Consider the following 16,837-nt stretch of genomic DNA (forward strand, 5'->3'; position numbering starts at 1 on the left):
CTGGGGGCATACCTTCTCAGGGGATCTTGGCTGGCTCTGGTACTCTCAGAGGCACTGGGATGGTATCCAGCAAAGGGGTGAGAGCTCTGGCCAGCATGGCCTGTGGGAAGGCTCCCCTTGGTTGTCTTTCAACTAGGAATCAACATCTCAGACTGCCTGACCTGTCCGAACCCCTCCAGATCTAAAACCCGGCAATGCCCACTTCAACTTATCATGTTCCCAAACTTTGACTATAATGATGACAATGGCTAGTGTCTTTTGAATGTCTGTGTTAAGTGCCAGGAACTATCTTAAAGTTTTTTTTTTTTTTTGAGGGGGGGGTTGTCTGTTTTGTTTTGGTTTGGGTACTGGGAATTGAACCCAGGAACATTTTATCTTTGAGCTATACCCCCAGCCCTCTTTATTTTTTATTTTGAAACAGAGTCTCACTAAGTTACTGAGGCTTGTTTCCAACCTATGCTTCTCTATCCCAGCCTCCCCAGTACTAGGATTACAGGCACTAGCCACAAATTGAGGGGGTGAGGTACTGGATATTGAACCTCCAAGCTATACTCCCAGCCCTGTTTTTATTCTTTATTTTGAAACAGGGTCTCACTAAGTTGCTGAGGCTGGCCTCAAACCTGCAGTTCTCTTGTCTCAGCCTCCCAAGTATTGGGATTACAAGCATGTTGCCAACAGGCCTGGCCAGGTTGATGTTTTAGAGACATCATAGCATTTTCTCTCTAAACAACGCAAGGAAGCAGTATCATGATTAAGCAATATGGGAACTGAGGGTCAAAGAGCTGAAGTTGCATCCCTGTAGTCACACACCATGAGACTAACCGGGAAGCCTGTGTCCCCCATCATGATGCTCTGCTGCTCTGGGTGGCAGAGACACTGTGGAAATCCCTGCTCACACAGGAGGGGAAACGGGGTGTGGGAATATTGTCCTTACTTTACAAGTAAATTTTATAAATGCCCTCAGTTTGCAGTCTCCTATCATAAGTAGAGTGGCTTGCCCAAGGTCACACAATGACAAGGGTCAGGAATAATCTAGAGGTTTTCAGGCTTCTGCTTCCACTGCATCATGCTTGGCTCACTAATTTCCCTGGCCTTGGAAAGCAATGAACAGATCTTCCTCTTTTTTGCATAATAATTCCTTTGTCCTTCCATTTTTGAAGGTCCTTCTCTTCTCTGATTAGCTACAGCCTGAGTGATAATTGGAAACAACAAGTGAGTTAATTTTTAGTCTTGGCATAAAGAGCAGGGTAATAGACAAGAACAAAGAAACTAGTTCACCCAGCAAGGAAACCTGCTCAGAACACAACACAGTGTAAGAAAAACGCCACAGTTTTCATATACCTTCATTAGACGGTAACAATATTAGTTTTTTTCTATAACTTACACAAAGAAATCAAGAGCAAAAATAATACTTTGTTGGCCATTTTCATACCTTGAAAGAGAAATCTTAACTAGAGAATAATTATATCTTACCTCCCCATCTTGTCTTCCAAGACTGGGAGTTGCAGGCACACAGACTTTGCCAAATGCCACAAAATCTAATAAGGACCCCTCAGAGCAAGTGACACTCACATGTGCCCAGATACCTGCCGCCTGTGTGGGGAGAGCTAAGCCCGCACCTGCTTGCTAAGCAGACCAGGGATTGGCCATGAGCATCCAGTGCCCAGTGGTGGCTATTAACCTGGGGAGAAGAGGTACCTGAAAATACCAAAACACCTGCATCCTGGTGTGTTTCCTGCTACTCGGGCCAGAAAAAGAGATGCCCCACCAGGAAATGAATGGAAATGGCTTCTTCATGCTCTTCTGAATAATAATGAGATGTCATCCAGTCTATTCCAAAGGACAGAGATGAGCCAACTATGAATGAAGACTGCCTCAAAAATATCAAACCTCGCCGGGCGTGGTGGCACATGCTTGTAATCCCCATGCTTGGGAGGCTGAGACAGGAGGATCACACAGGTTCAAAGCCAGCCTCAGCTACTTAGTGAGGCTCTCTGCAATGAGACCCTGTTTCCAAATATAATATAAAAAAAGGTCTGGGAGTATAGCCCGGAGGTAGAAAGCCTCTGGGTTCCACCCCCAGTACCACAAAAAAAAAAAAAAAAAAATCAAACCTCACACTGCAGCGTGGCTATGTGTTGTTTTCATTGGAGGAAGTGTTTTAGACCAGGACCAACATCCTTACATGAACCAGCTGCATGTCACCAAAGATGCAAACGTGCATCTGTGTACTCCCTGAAGTACCTGTGTCCAGAAGGCCCTGGGGTGGCAGCCACACCTATGTTCAAACCTGGCTCCCCACCTACTGGCTCTACCACCCTGGGGTGTAATTCCCAACCTTCAGTCATCTTCAATGAAAAATGGAGACAATAAAATCCAATTACATGACTATTACGGAAATTAATTATTAAACAAAGATACTGTAAATAAGGTGCCCAGAATAGTGTCTGACAGCAGGTAACTCATAAATGTTATTTTCCTCATGCTTTATTCTTATACTGTTACCTAACACATTAATACTTTTCCTCCCAAGCTTGCCATCTCCAAGTCATTCAAGTTTTGGTAAGAGAGAAAACAAAATCAAACAGAACAAGGTCTTCAAGTATAATACCCCTCGAGACATTTCTTAGGCTGCCAAAGATCTACTCATAACACTCCTGGGATCTGTTTGATCAATGAGCCATGAAGGCATCCAATTAGACTGTCATCCAGCCTGTGTTCCGACATCTCATATAAAGGGATATCATTGTCAGATACTTGATGTAAAATTAAAAAACATTGCAATGGAATTTCCCCAGATCCATCAGTCCAGTAATGTTAATTTTTAAAACAATAGTGAGGAAAATCTAGTGTGATGTGAAAACCAGCAAGGTTCCCTGAGGCCTCCCCTCTAATCTCCAGAGTGGTGAGGGGATGTGGTGGGTCCCAGGGTCTTTCCTTACATGCTACTGCTGTGGCCCTTAAACCACTCCGAGAGTAACAACCATATCCTCAGAGAACTTGAAGGGTGCTATCGAGTCCCTTGGTCTTGGTACTCATGGCTATACCATTTGGGAATTTATTCTGCGGTTGTGCTATTCACCTGTCAACCAGTGCCCACTAAATGCCTGTGATAGGCTGATAAAATGCTACATGCTAGACATTCAGGAGGCTTAGCTCTGGCCTCATGGAGTTTTAGTGAAAGAGAAGAGGGACAATTAGAAGAACAATGACCATAAACTACGAAGAGTATTGAGACAAGGGAAACCTAGGAAGCTACCAGGACATATATGAGTTGGAGAACTACATGAAACAAACACTAAGAAGGTACCAGTTTTCCCCCATTTTTTCGAGCTGTTCATGAAAATTCAGTATTTTCAGATACCTTTCAGCTGACTGCATTTTTAACTTGTGTAAGGTAGTCTCAAACAATTTTTGGGGATCCCTGAACACCACATTAAGACAATTGAGCATCATCTGGGAAGCTTCAAGGAACCACTAAAGGTCTCTAAGGTGGAAGGCGATAAAATCAGAGATATTCTTGGTTCAAGATGGATGGGGGAGTGGAAAGGAAGGCAGGCCCATCAGAAGGTGATTTCAGCAATCTAATGAATGGCTGGTTGTTTGGATCTATTCCAAGAGCAATTTGACTTTATGTACACATTTCTGATTTTTATATGACTGTTACTTTATTCTGACTCACAGTAGTATCAAGCAACCTACAAAAAAAATAATTTTGATGTTTATTAACACAATTAATAATTACCTCCCCTGTAATGAGTTGAAAAGATGATGTGGTATAAAATGACTAGGGCATCCACCAAAAAAAAAATTAAGTATCAAGTAAATTCTTAAAGGCAATATTAAAAGCAGTTGTCAATCCAAGAAACTCTGGAAAACATTGATTTAACTGTGAAATCTGGATGGAAAAAAAATAACTTAGAAGGTAAATACCATGTGCTTGATTGAAATAACAGAAATTTGCTTGGGGCAGGCTACCTCAGAGTAGCTCTGTCAGGAAGAGCTTGTCAAAATAGACAAGGGTCTGCAGGCGCCACTGAGTCGCTGCATAGCCCTCCTCCTGTGTGACTGTGTGCCAAGCTAGGTGGTTCCTGCAAGTACCTGAAGCCCCCCACGCTCCCCCACCTTCTGGCAAGTGGAACCCAGCATGCGGGAACACCAGGTGCTCTTACCCCGCGTCATCCTGGAAGCCTTCCCACTCATCCCGCTGCTCCGCCAGTGTGGCCTCCAGGTCCAGGTAGGTGCCATTGTGGGAGAGCTGCAGTGCACAGTCATCCAGCTGTAGGAGAAAGAACACAGTGAGTCCAGCCCGCTCCTCGGATGGGGGCTTCATACAGAGCAATCGCCTTATGTTGCCCTCCTGTGTTTTCTAAAAAGTAAGCATTAACTCTGAACTGTGAGTCATACCTAGAAGACGTAACATGGTAACAGGATGGAAGCAAACCGGGTACTCATGGACAGATAAGAAGTCTGTTAGAGGACTGCGCTGACAGGCTGAAAGGCGAGGGCAGCAGAGAAGCAGTCCTCTGGGCACTAGCTCTGTGCACTTTCCACTCAGAGGCCCCAGAGGAAGCTGCGGACTAGAGTCACAATGCTGGCGTAACCATGGAGTAGAGTCACAGGGTAAGATGCCAGGTTTGACATGCTATTTCTTTTGATTCAATGAGAGACCTACTTACTCAGAGTCCATGGCCACAGCTGGCACATTACAAGTTAGAGTTGTTCAATAAACATTTTTGTAGTTAAACTAAAAGAAACCAGTTCCATCTGAACAGCAACATCACCAAATTACAACATACCTAAGAGGAAATTGGGTCTCTTTGTTGCTACTTTGCATGTGCGTGTGTGTGTGTGTGTGTGTGTGTGTGTGTGTGTGTGTGGTGTGTGTGTGATACTTGGAACTGACCCCCAATGGCATTCTACCTCTGAGATACACCCCCAGCCTGAGTTTTATTTTTTATTTTGAAACAAAGTCTCACTAAGTTGCTGACACTGGCTTCCAACCTGCCATCTTCTTGTCTCAGTCTTCCAAGTACTGGGACTACAGACATGTGCCACCACATCTGGTCTAGTTTAACTTTTTAATTCTCTTTTGAAGTTTAGTCAGCAAGTTAATTATCTTCTATCTTATGGGCACTGGTGTATGTGTGTGTGTGTGTGTGTGTGTGTGTGTGTGTGTGTGTGTGTTTTACTTGGGCTAGGACCCAGAGGCATTCTACCTCCAAACTATGCCCCCGGCTCTTTTTATTTTGAAACAGGGCCTCACTAGGTTGCTGAAGGTCTAGCTAAGTTGCTGAGACTGTCCTCAAACCTGCCTCCTTTCCTTAGCCTCTCAAGTACTGAGACTACAGGCATGTGCCATCACACCCAACTCTGGACACTCTTCTAAATATGAAGATATGGTCAGCCATTTGAGTCTCACATGAACTTTATGTTCCATTGTTAAATCCACTTTATAGATAAAGAAACAAAGGCCTAGAGAAAGACTAACTTACTTGCAGAGCTGGGATTTGAATGCATTCAGGGTCATGCTCTCAACCCTCACCCTCTGCACCTTCTCTATAGATTAAGATCCAAAGTGACTTGAAAATAGCATCACACTTGCAAAATGCAACGTGTGTTGTCTTAGTCCAGTGTGGCCAAGGCAGGGCCACATTTGTGCTGACCCTAATCCCTTTTCCTCCTGGGCACAGAGTCCATAGGCCCTAGCCGTACAGCTGGGCTCTGGCTATACAACTCTGTTGTACACCCAACAGAATGTGGGGGAAAGTGGAGAGAGCCACCAACAGGCCTGAGCACACCCCTGCAGCACTGCCCACCTTCCTTCTTTTTCCTGCAGCCAGATGGAACAAGAGGAGGATGTCAAGCCCCAAGAAATGCCAGAGCCCCAGATGGAAGGAGCATCACTGTGTCACTGCATGAAAGAGAGCACCTGGCTACACAGCCTCCCTGGTCCATCCCAGACTGGGATGCGACAGGATCCAGAAATGAGGCTTTGCTGCGGCACACTGTTAGGAATGTGAGTTCTTGTCAGGTGCAGGGGTGCACACCTGTAATCCCAGCAAATCAGGAGGCTGAGGCAGAAGGCTCTCAAATTCAAAGCCAGCCTGGGCATCCCCTGAGGAGAAAAGCACACGACTGAGGTGGGGATGCAGGGGCTGGAAACCCAGGTCAGGGTGTGTCAGCCCTTCCACCCCACCTGCCGTCTAGATAAATATCTATATAAATGATTGTAATACACTGTGGGATTTCAAACTAGGAATTAGTCTCTCTTGAGGGAAAAGTTTTGCTTTGTGTCCTCAGCAAGCAAAATCTAGACTATAGACTATTATCTTGTTCAGAATCGACATCTGTAACATTTCGTTAATTCTGATACCATCAATAGAATGAAAGGAATTTGTTCTTTATTATTTGTGAGAAATACCTAGTTAAATCATTTAAAGAGTTAGTCCAACTTTATTCACTTGTCCTATTTCTCTAGGGATAAATGTTAAATGCACATCCTTGCTTATAGCAGCACAATTCACAAAAGCCAAATTATGGAACCAGCCTAGGTGTCCATCAACAGATGAATAGATTACAAAACTGTGAGACACACACACAATGGAATTCTACTCAGCTATAAAGAAAACAAAATAATGTCATTTGCAGGAAAATGGATGGACCTAGAGAATATTGTGCTACGTGAGATTAGCCAGTCACAAAAAATAAAGGGTCATATGAGAAGGCTTCTAAGTATAGGAATCAGACTGACCAGACACCCTTGACTGTGGCGTCAGAGGTAGAGCCAGAGTTGAGGGAAAAATAAAGGGGAGCTGTCTCCCCCAGTGCTGTGGAAGCAATGAACAGCAAGGGTCTCCTACAGAAGGGCTCTCCCTGGACAAGGGTGGCCTGTGGACTTACATCACACTAGCATCCTAGGTGGAAAATTCCATTAGAATAGAATCAGGCCTGTCAACTTGCACTCTAGACCACGAGTACAGTTCTAATAATTGGCAGCTTGTTCTTGCTTTTAACCTCAACTGCTGGCATTAACTAATAAAGCTTACTTAGTTCTGTTGGTAGTAGCAACACTTTTGCTTATGTTTAATCCCACGTATAATCAGCAGACTAGCAGATGGCATAATGAACACCTGTTAAGCCATAAAAATTTCTTTTGCCTCATTCCCCGGAAATGTCTTGAGCCCAAGGAAAGAAGCTTTGGCATCAAGAGTCTTTGTTTGTCCTCAAAGGGGCCTGAGTCATTCTGAGGCTGTGGTCCACACTCAGCCTGGGAGAAAACCAATAGAGAGAAAGGAAGTGGTTGTGGTACAGACAGGCAGGATCTGCATGGATGTGGTGTTAATGCTCCCAACAAGGAAATCACTGACGCACAATAGTTCACTGGTATGTAGTATTTGTCTCATCCTGACACAAGAGATGTACCCAACCTCAAGAGCAGAAGTAGCAGTCAGATGATTAGGAAGTAGTGTGTTTTTGTGGGTTTTGTTTTTTTTTTTTTACTATTTATCACTTTTGTTTTAATATACTTTGTTCAACTTTGGGTTTCTATAATTTAATTTTGAATAATAGCTATGTTTAACAACTGGCTCACATAAAATCCTGAGGATTTAACAATCAGTGCTCAGAGACCACCTCAGCCAGGGCGGCGCACTTTGCTGCTGGCCCTCCCTGGGCACTCAGGGGGGACGGCAGGTGGGGTGGAAGGGCTGAGACACACCCTGACCTGGGTTTCCAGCCCCTGCATCCCCACCTCAGCCGTGTGCTTTTCTCCTCAGGGGAGGCAGAGGTGGGGGAAGCCAACAGCCTCAGATCTAGTCCTGTCCTTAAAAACATCAGGGTTATCTTGAGTCTCATCTCCATCCCACACCTTCTGATTTTCTCCTCATAAGCCAAAAATGAATACCCAGTGGGCCTGGTGGTGCATACCTGTAATCCCAGTACTTGGGAGGCTGAGACAGGAGGGTCATAGGTTCATGGCCAGCCTCAGCAACTTAGCAAAGCCCTCTACAACTTAGTAAGACCCTGTTTCAAAATAAAAATAAGGCTAGGAGTGTAGCTCATAGGTAGAGTGCCCCTGGATTCAAGCCCTAGCACCACAAAAAAAGGGGGGAAGGAAATATCCATTTTCCTGGACATTCTACTCTCCCTGTTTTACCAGGTCCCTGCATCAGTATGCTCCAAGCAGCCCAGATCACAGCAGGGAAGCCCACAATCTCCCAGCCTCTCTGGGACAGACCCCTCGCTCTGTCCAGCTGCCATGTTCACTGCTCCTCTCCTCACATCCGGGCACTATTAACACCACCATTTCCATCGCTCCACTCTAACAAAATTACATGTCAGGCACAGGCAGGCTACCAAGGAGCAAACACTTCCTTCCCTCAAAGAGATGGTCTCATTAAGTAAGTATGGCATACAAATAGAACACAGGACTGAATAAAATGTCATTGTGTGTGTGTGTGTGTGTGTGTGTGTGTGTGTGTGTGTGGTACTGGGGTTCCTGGAAGCCCTCTACCTCTGGGCTACACTTCCAGACCTATTTTATACTTTTTTATTTGGAAACAGGGTCTCTTAAGCCAGCGCAGCTGGCTTCGAACCTGCGCGATCCTCCTGTCTCCACCTCCCAAGCGCAGGGATTACAAGCGTGCGCCACCACGCCCGGCTGAATAAAATGTCATTTAAATCAGCTATCAAAATGTGTGGAAGTTCTTCCTGTTGTTATATTCCTGCTAATATAAGTGTCCTCCATGAAACTACCCAAGTCCCCTTTCAAAAGAAAGACTACCACTGCTTCTGAAGCCAGATGCCTACCCCTCATGAATGGCTGGGCAAGCCCCTCCCCATTAGTGCCAGTGAGTCCCTCAGCTGAAAAATAAAAGCATGAATACATGCCTCTTAGTTCCTCAAGAAGGACACATGGGGTCCTCATAGAAGGGCTATGGCCACCCTTAGGGAGATGGGGTGTATGCACAAGGGAGCCTAACAGCACAGGTGGCCCGTGAAGATGCCAAACAAGTCAACACACACTGCCCCAGCCGCTCCACAACAGAGGCCCTGCCTGGCCACTGGGGCCTGAGACATAGGCAGTTAATATTTAAACCATCACATGAGCCACTGAGCAAGAATAGAGCACTTCTTGGTCAGACTGACATGTTAGAACAATAAAATCCCATAGGCATTTGGGGACGGGAGGGCCAGCTTTAGGTATCATCCTATTAAAAAAAAATTAATGGGTACTCTAAATGAATTCTTACGTCTTGTCGGTGATAACTAAGTAGCAATTACAAAAGTCCTAAAGAATGGGTGATAGGCAAAGGTTAATTCAAATGTATTATCATAAAAGATTTAGTCAGAAAGATCCAAACTTCCCCTCCTGAGTCAAGCATTCAGATACCCTCTGCCATACCAGTCCCCGACCTCGATTCCTGCTTACGGGGAGCAACCTGATCCCCTCCCTTGGCCTCTCCTGTCAAATGTCTTCCCAGATGACTTAAGGGCCCTGGAATTTCCTGACTCTGACAATTTTCATGTCAACCCTGATCCCCTGGCAGCATGTCCCCCGCACTCCTTTCTTGGCTGTAGGTTTAGTGACCAGGACATTGTCGGGCACTTCAGGACATAAGACAAAGCAGGGAGCCATGTGGGAAGATAGCATTACAGGGCTATTATAGAAGGGTGGCGATTAGGGAATTTAGGGGCAGGGACAGTGGCTCAGAGGGAGAAGGCGGATCAGGTTGCAGGCTGTCGACCTGTGGCCAGCGTTCTGGCAGGGGGTGGGCTGCTTCCAAGGGAGTCTGTCCCAGCTCCACAATCTGGGTCCTTCCAGATACGCGGGATTTTGTGCCATCCTCCCCCTCCCCCAACAGGGTCAAAACACACCAATAAATGGACCCTTATTCTCTGGAGACAGAGAAAGAGCCCTCTGCTCCTTATAGAGAGGCTACACAAAGTCGCTCTGGGGTTCTTTTGACTGTTCCTACAAAGACGGTGCACTCAAAAAGAAAGGACAGGCTCACCATCCCAGAAAAACCCCAACATCTGAAACAAGGCTGATGTCACGTCTCGATTTATATATTCTTTCCCTTCCTTAAGCCAGTGAAGTGGCGTGTTACTGGGGCAGTTTAATGATTATCTGGGTTCTGGCAGCGGTTCTACGGTGATCCTAGTCTAGGCAATAAAATTTCTGTATTACCCTGAAATAGATTTGCACAGAACCAGTCTATAAATAATACACAAAGGCTACCCTTTAAAACTAAGTTTGGTAGTAGTTCAAAAGTGGGAAAATATATACTGATTTTAAAAAAATAAAATGTGAGCCTAAAGAAAAGCTCAAATAAATGTCACTTGTCTGTGTCATCTGATTCCTTCCCCACCCCCAGCCCCATCCCAGTCTCTGCATCCACACCCTCCCAATGTGACTCTGCAGCTCCTTCCTCCACAGGCAGATGCTTCCCCCACCCCCAGAATCAGGGCTGGCCCGCAACGCTTTGTCCAATGGAGTGGTACCAAATGTGACATAGTGGACACTTGCTCTCGGGGCTGTCCTCTCTTGCTGCTCTTGGAATTCTGCCACTGAGTGAGGCCAACCTGAATGCTCAGACCTCTGGAGGACCCACCAGCTGGTGACAGAGGACTGCGAGAACCACAATAAATCAGAAAAACTAGCCACACCAAAATGCCCCGTAGACTCACGGGCTCATAAACAACTTCATGGTTGTTACTTTAAGTCAGTCTCATTTTCCCATGAGCCTGCCACTGCAGCCCAAGGCAGAGAGGGAGAGCAAATTCCCCCCTGGACATGCTCAGTGACAGGATGGGGGAAGTAGGGAGGCTCACCCCACAAGCTGCCTACTGACTGTACCGTGGCACAGCTGACCCTGGATCACCACCGAGCTCACACCTCTCACCCCAACTCTCCCTGAGCCCTAATCCTGATGGGGTCAGAAGACTGCAGCAGAGGCTGGGCAAAAGCAAAGGTGGGGGAGGTCAAGCAGGGAACACTAGAGAAAGGAGGGAGGAGCAGTGAGCTGAGGCCGCCTCCCAGGGAGGCGAGGAGGCAGCAGGAAGCGAAACCAGGATGAGCTGAGGCTCCAAGACCCCAGAGCACATTCTGCTACTCCACCTCATCCCACTCGCAAACTTCAGATTGAAAGGTGTAACTCAGCTAACTCCTGGGCATCTTTCCAACGGAACTGAAGTCAGAATATTATAGTGATAGATGATACCTACATATCCATGTTTATAGCAGCACTATTTGCCACAGCCAAATATGGAACCAGCCTTGGCATCTGTCAACAGATTAATTTATTCGAAAATTATGGTATTTTACTCAGCCATAAAGAACAAAATTATGTCCTTTGCAGGAAAATGGATAGAACTAGAGACTATTATGCGTAGTGAAATTAGCCAATCTCAGAAAGTGAAGAGTCCTATGTTTTCTCTTATATGTGGAAGCCAGAGAGAAATTGGGAGCAAAAGGGACTTTAGATAAATTAGGAGAGATACTAGTAGAGTAGTGGAAGGGGATTTGGGAAGAAGGAACAGGGAGGTCTTGATGGAGGAAGCAGTGCAAACAGTCCTCGGTATATATGTGGCGCTCTCAACACCAATTTCAATATTATGAATGGGGAGGGGAGGGAGCGGGAGGGATCGGAGGGAAATGCACCAGGTGCTGTGTGCATGTGTTTCCATCACACTGAACCTCAATATAATGTGTAATTACAATGTGCCAATAAAAGTATATTAAAAAAAAGAATTCTAAGCAACTGCAAAGCCAGGGCCTGTCTCACTGCACTGGTCCCTTGTCCACAAATTGGCCCACTTCCACCAGAAATGGAGGTCGACATGCTTCAGGTGACTTCAGTAAATGTTTTAGGACAATATGTAGGGATTTTTTTTTTTTTTTTTTTTTTTTTTTTTTTTTTTTTTTGGTGGTACTGGGGTTCCTGGAAGCCCTTCTACCTCCCAGGCCTATTTTATATTTTTGAAACAGGGTCTCTTATGCCAGCGCGGCTGGCTTCGAACCTGCATGATCCTCCTGTCTCTGCCTCCCAAGCGCGGGGATTACAAGTGTGCGCCACCACACCCGGCATGTAGGGATATTTTTGAAGATCTAACACTTAGAGGTAATTAGATAATATGAATGTGTTTGAGAGTAGTTGGATTTTACTTCCTCGGAAACCTTTGATAAGTTGTGTTATTTGTTATCACCAATCCAAACAAGAGTAACAATGTCCTGAAACTGATTTAGACAGTTTCCAAATCAAACACCATATTTCTCTTTAACTCAACAAGCATGCATAGCTCACCAAGCAATGGCAAGGGCCTCTGCCAAGTTCTGCAAGGAAGACAACGGCAAGTTTTCTCCCACTAAAAGCTTAAATTTAGAGGAAGTACTAATCTGTAATTAGATACATATTTGAATTATTTCAATGGCTTGCTATCATTAAACAAATAGCCAAAAATATGTTAAACGTTTCACTTGAAAACGTTAACATATATTTATGTCTACAGGTACCTTTTTCCATTTTCTGCATCACTTTATTCAAGTTAGAAAAAATAGCATCAGCACTTTTTCAGGATTATTGTTGTTCGTTAACTTTCATTTATTCCCTCATTCAGATCATAGTCCTTTCCTGTGGTCTGTGCTATGCTATGTGTGTGAGAAAGACAGACCAGGTCACTGGGAGCACTCCCAGCTCTGGGCAGGGGCGGTTACCCAGCAGCTGGTGGAAGTTCAGAAAACTGAGGGACACAGTGAGTGAGTAACTCTTCTTATTTTTATATAGAGACCAAAGCATGACGATGCAAAAGGCCTGCCACAGAAGGAGTCTGAGGAGCTGTGGAGGCGCTGAAAGAATGCAAGCCAAGGGCTCTGGAGAGGAGGCTCCTGGCCACAGCAGAGCTTAGACTTGCCCATGACATGCAGTAGTTGTAAGCAGATGCATGTAGGACCAGTTTTGCAGAGTGCAGATGGAAATAGAGTGATAAAAAAAAGACATCATTGCCCAAATCAAAAGCAATCTGAGGGTGGCAGGGAAATGGTGGAAGCAGTGGGAATGGAAAAAAGGGAAGGGAGAGCAATAGTGCAGGGGAGAGGGGAGCATGAGAGGAAACGTCAGGCCTGGGCGATTAATGAGATGTGGAGGTATCCAACAGAAAGAGGCACAATCTTTAATTTTTTGCTAGAGCAAATTAATAAAGGTTGGTAGCATTTACCAACATGGAAACACTGGATACAGGGGTATTTGGAGCCAAGGAAATGGGATAACACTGGAATTTTTGTTCTAAAACAAATGGAGATAGCCGGACGTGGTGGCGCACACTTGTAATCCCAGCATTTGGGAGGTGGAGACCGGGGGGATTGCGGTTCCCAGACAGCCTCAGCTACTTAGCGAGACCCTTCATGAATCAGTGAGACCTCATTCCAAAAAAATAAAAAGACTAAAAAATAGGACTGGGGTGTAGCTCAGAGGCGCAATGCCTCTGGCTTCCATCCCCAATACCACAAATAAATAAATAAATAAATAAATAAATAAATAAATAAATAAATAAATAAAATAAGTGAAGATGTTTGGGGTTGGGGTATGAATAAAAAATGTGGTGGCTGAAATACCACAAGAGGGTTGGTGAGCCTGCAGATACAGCTAACTTCTCATGTCTACAGGATCTATAGTAGGAGCCCCTTGTCCATTTCTGATCTTGTTAATTTATGCTTTCTTGGTTGTTTTTTTGTTTTGTTTTGTTTTTGTTTTGTTTTGTTTTCTCACACAGCTTAGAAGAAGCCCTTCACTGATTTTCAAGAAACTTTTAATAATATTGCTTTTCCTCTTTTGTAAGTTTGTCTTCTATCTCATTCATTTCTTCTTTGTTGTTTCCTTCTACATTCTTTGTGTTTACTTTCTTCTAAACTAAAATCTCAAGATTTTCAGTCTTCTTTTCAATTATAGTCAGCCCTTCAAATCTGCTGTTTCTATATCCACAGATCCAACGAACAAGGAATTAAAAATATTTAGAAAAAAATTGTGTAGGTACTAAACATGTACAGATCTTTTGTCATTAGTATGCAAACATTGCAGTATAACAACTATTTACATAGCATTTATATTACATAAGATATTGTAATTCATCTAGAGATAACTTAATTATGCAAGAGGATATGCATTGGTTATATGCAAACTCTATGCCATTTTATAGAAGAGATTTGAGCATCCATGAATTTGGTATCCACAAAGAAGAAAGGAGGCCCTGAATCCAATCCCCCACTATACTGAGGGAGGCCTGTATGTGCATTTTAAACTACAATTTTTTTTTTTTTTTTTTTTTTTTTTTTTTGCTGGTTTGGGGATAAAACCCAGGGGCATTCAACCTCCAAGCTACACCCCCTGTTCTATTTTTTTATTCTTCATTCTGAAACCAGGTCTCACTGAGTTGCAAAGGGCCTCACTAAGTAGCTGAGGCTGTCCACAAACCGTGATCCTCTGACCTCAGCCTCCCGAATGCTGGGATTACAAGCGTGTGTCACCACATTTGGCTTACAATTTTCTTCTACATAGATTTTTTTTAATACAGCCTACAAGATATGATATTATCATTTTTATTATCTTCAATTCAAAATATTTTCTAAATTCCACTGGGATTCCTTCTTTGACTTAAGGGTTATTTAAAGTATATTGCATCATTTCCAAATATCTAGGAATTCATTCACTTTTTATTGTTGATTTCTATTTTAATGTCACTGTGGTCAAAAAATAGATTCTGCATGATTTCAGTTCACTGAGATTTCCTGAAGCTTATTTTATGGCCCAATAAATGAAAAGGATACATCTCCAACGTGTGCAGCATTTGTTAAAGATGATGCTCTTCTACGCTTAATGCTCTTATCTGCTTGTTCCTGCCGAGGCACACTAATCTCTCACTATGACGGTGAATTGTTTTCTATTTTTCTTTTTAGCTCTGTCAACATTTTATTTATTTATTTATTTTGGCCATTTATTAGTTGCAAATATTTCCTACTGCACTGGCTCTTTCCACACTATAAAATTTCCTCCTTACATCTAGTAATGTTTCTTGCCCAAAAGATTACATCATCTGCTACTAATATCACCATACCACTTTCTTTCATTTAGTGTTACATGGATTATTTTCTATTTTTTACTTACATTAGTGGCCATATATTTAACATATGTCTCTTGTTAGTAGAATACAGTTTTTAAAATCCAGTCGGATGGCTTTTTAATAAAAGTATGTGGTAAATGTCTGCTAATCTAAAATGATTGCTGATGTTTGGGTTCAATTCTACATGTTTAATATCTGATCTGCATGCTTTATCTACTTATTTGTTTGTTTATTTGCGGTACTGGGGTGGAACCCAGGGGCATTCTACCTCCAAGCTACAACTCCAGCCCTATTTTTTGTTCTTTATTTTTGAAACAGGGTCTCACTGAGTTGCAAAGGGCCTCACTGCATAGCTCAGGCTGTCTGCGAACCATGATCCTCCTGCCTCAGCCTCCCAAATGCTGGAATTATAAGTGTGCATCACCACGCCCAGATGATTATTCTACTTTTGTTATTCTACTTCTTCCTAGTTACACATTCTCTTATTCATTCTTTTAGTAAGTTCTCCGGACCCAGCAGAGCCTATTATAACTTAGTATAGGACTAGGAATGTAGTTCTGTGATAGAGTGTTTGCCTATCATGTGCTGGATCTTGGATTTGATTCCTAACACCACAAAAAGTCAAATAAGTAGAAAATGAGTGTGATGGTGTCTCAGACAATTTCAGGGTACTAAGCTAATATGCCCCATACCTTTTGAGATATTAAGAAATGTATTATAAAGCCCATGAAATGGTATTGTTTAAACCAACACATATTCATTTACATTTATTTATTTATTTATTTATTTATTTATTTATTTATTTATTTTTGGTACTGGGGGTTGAACCCAGCAGTATTCTACCTCTGGAAGCTATATCTCCAGCCCTATTTTATTTTTTATTTTGAAATAGCATTTCCCTATGTTATTACATTGCTGAGATTGGCCTCAATTCTGTGATCCTCCTATCTCAGCCTCCCAAGTACTGGGATTACACGCATGCCCCACCATGCCTAGTTTATCCACATACTTACTTGCTGATTGTACTTCTTTCCTTCTTGCACTTAAGTGCTTCTGCCTATGAAAATCTCCTTTTACCTAAAGAATTCTTTTTAGTATTTCTTTAGGGTCTGCTGAAAACAAAAGTCTTTAGTTTCTGTTTTCTGGAAGCATCTTTATTTTTGCCTCCATTTGGAGAAGCAACAGCTTTATTAAGATCTGATTTGGAGCTGGGCATGGTGGCACACGCTTGTAATCTCAGCTTTCGGGAGGCAGAGACCAGAGAATTGCAGTTCGCGGACAGCCCCAGCTACTTAATGTTTCAAACATAAAGAATAAAAAAACAAGCCAGGTGTGGTGGCACACACTTATAATGCCCGCACTTGGAAGACGGAGACAGGAGGATCACACAGGTTCGAAGCCAGCTGAGCTGGCTTAAGAGACCCTGTTTCCAAAAATTAAAAAAGTATAAAATAGGTCTGGAAGTATAGCCCGGAGGTAGAAGGGCTTCCAGGAACCCCAGTACCACACACACACACAAAAAAAAAGAATAAAAAAACAGGGTAGGGGGTTTAGCTCAGAGGTCAAATGTCCCTGAGTTCCATCCCCAGACACACACACACAGACAAAAATAAGAACTGATTTGCTCACTTTAAGCATATAATTCTCTAGCTTGTTGTAAATGCAGAATTGTACATCCACTGCCATAATCAATTTCACTACCTGGAAATGAAACACTGTG

The 16,837-nt window shown here is 43.5% G+C and overlaps 1 protein-coding gene across 5 annotated transcripts in view; it reads right to left on the reverse strand.

Moving 5' to 3' along the window:
- FHOD3 (formin homology 2 domain containing 3) overlaps window positions 1-16,837 on the reverse strand; it is a gene marked incomplete at both ends in the record, with an annotated part of 515,230 nt that overhangs the window by 456,364 nt on the left and 42,029 nt on the right. For all 5 annotated transcript variants that reach the window (XM_080714776.1, XM_080714775.1, XM_080714774.1 and 2 more), the window contains one exon: window positions 4,173-4,279. In XM_080714776.1, coding sequence (XP_080570902.1) covers window positions 4,173-4,279 — 107 coding nt within the window. The remainder of the gene's footprint in view (window positions 1-4,172; window positions 4,280-16,837) is intronic.

The sequence above is a fragment of the Muscardinus avellanarius genome, assembly GCF_963383645.1.
Source record: "Muscardinus avellanarius genome assembly, chromosome: 17".
NCBI lineage: Eukaryota > Metazoa > Chordata > Mammalia > Rodentia > Gliridae > Muscardinus > Muscardinus avellanarius.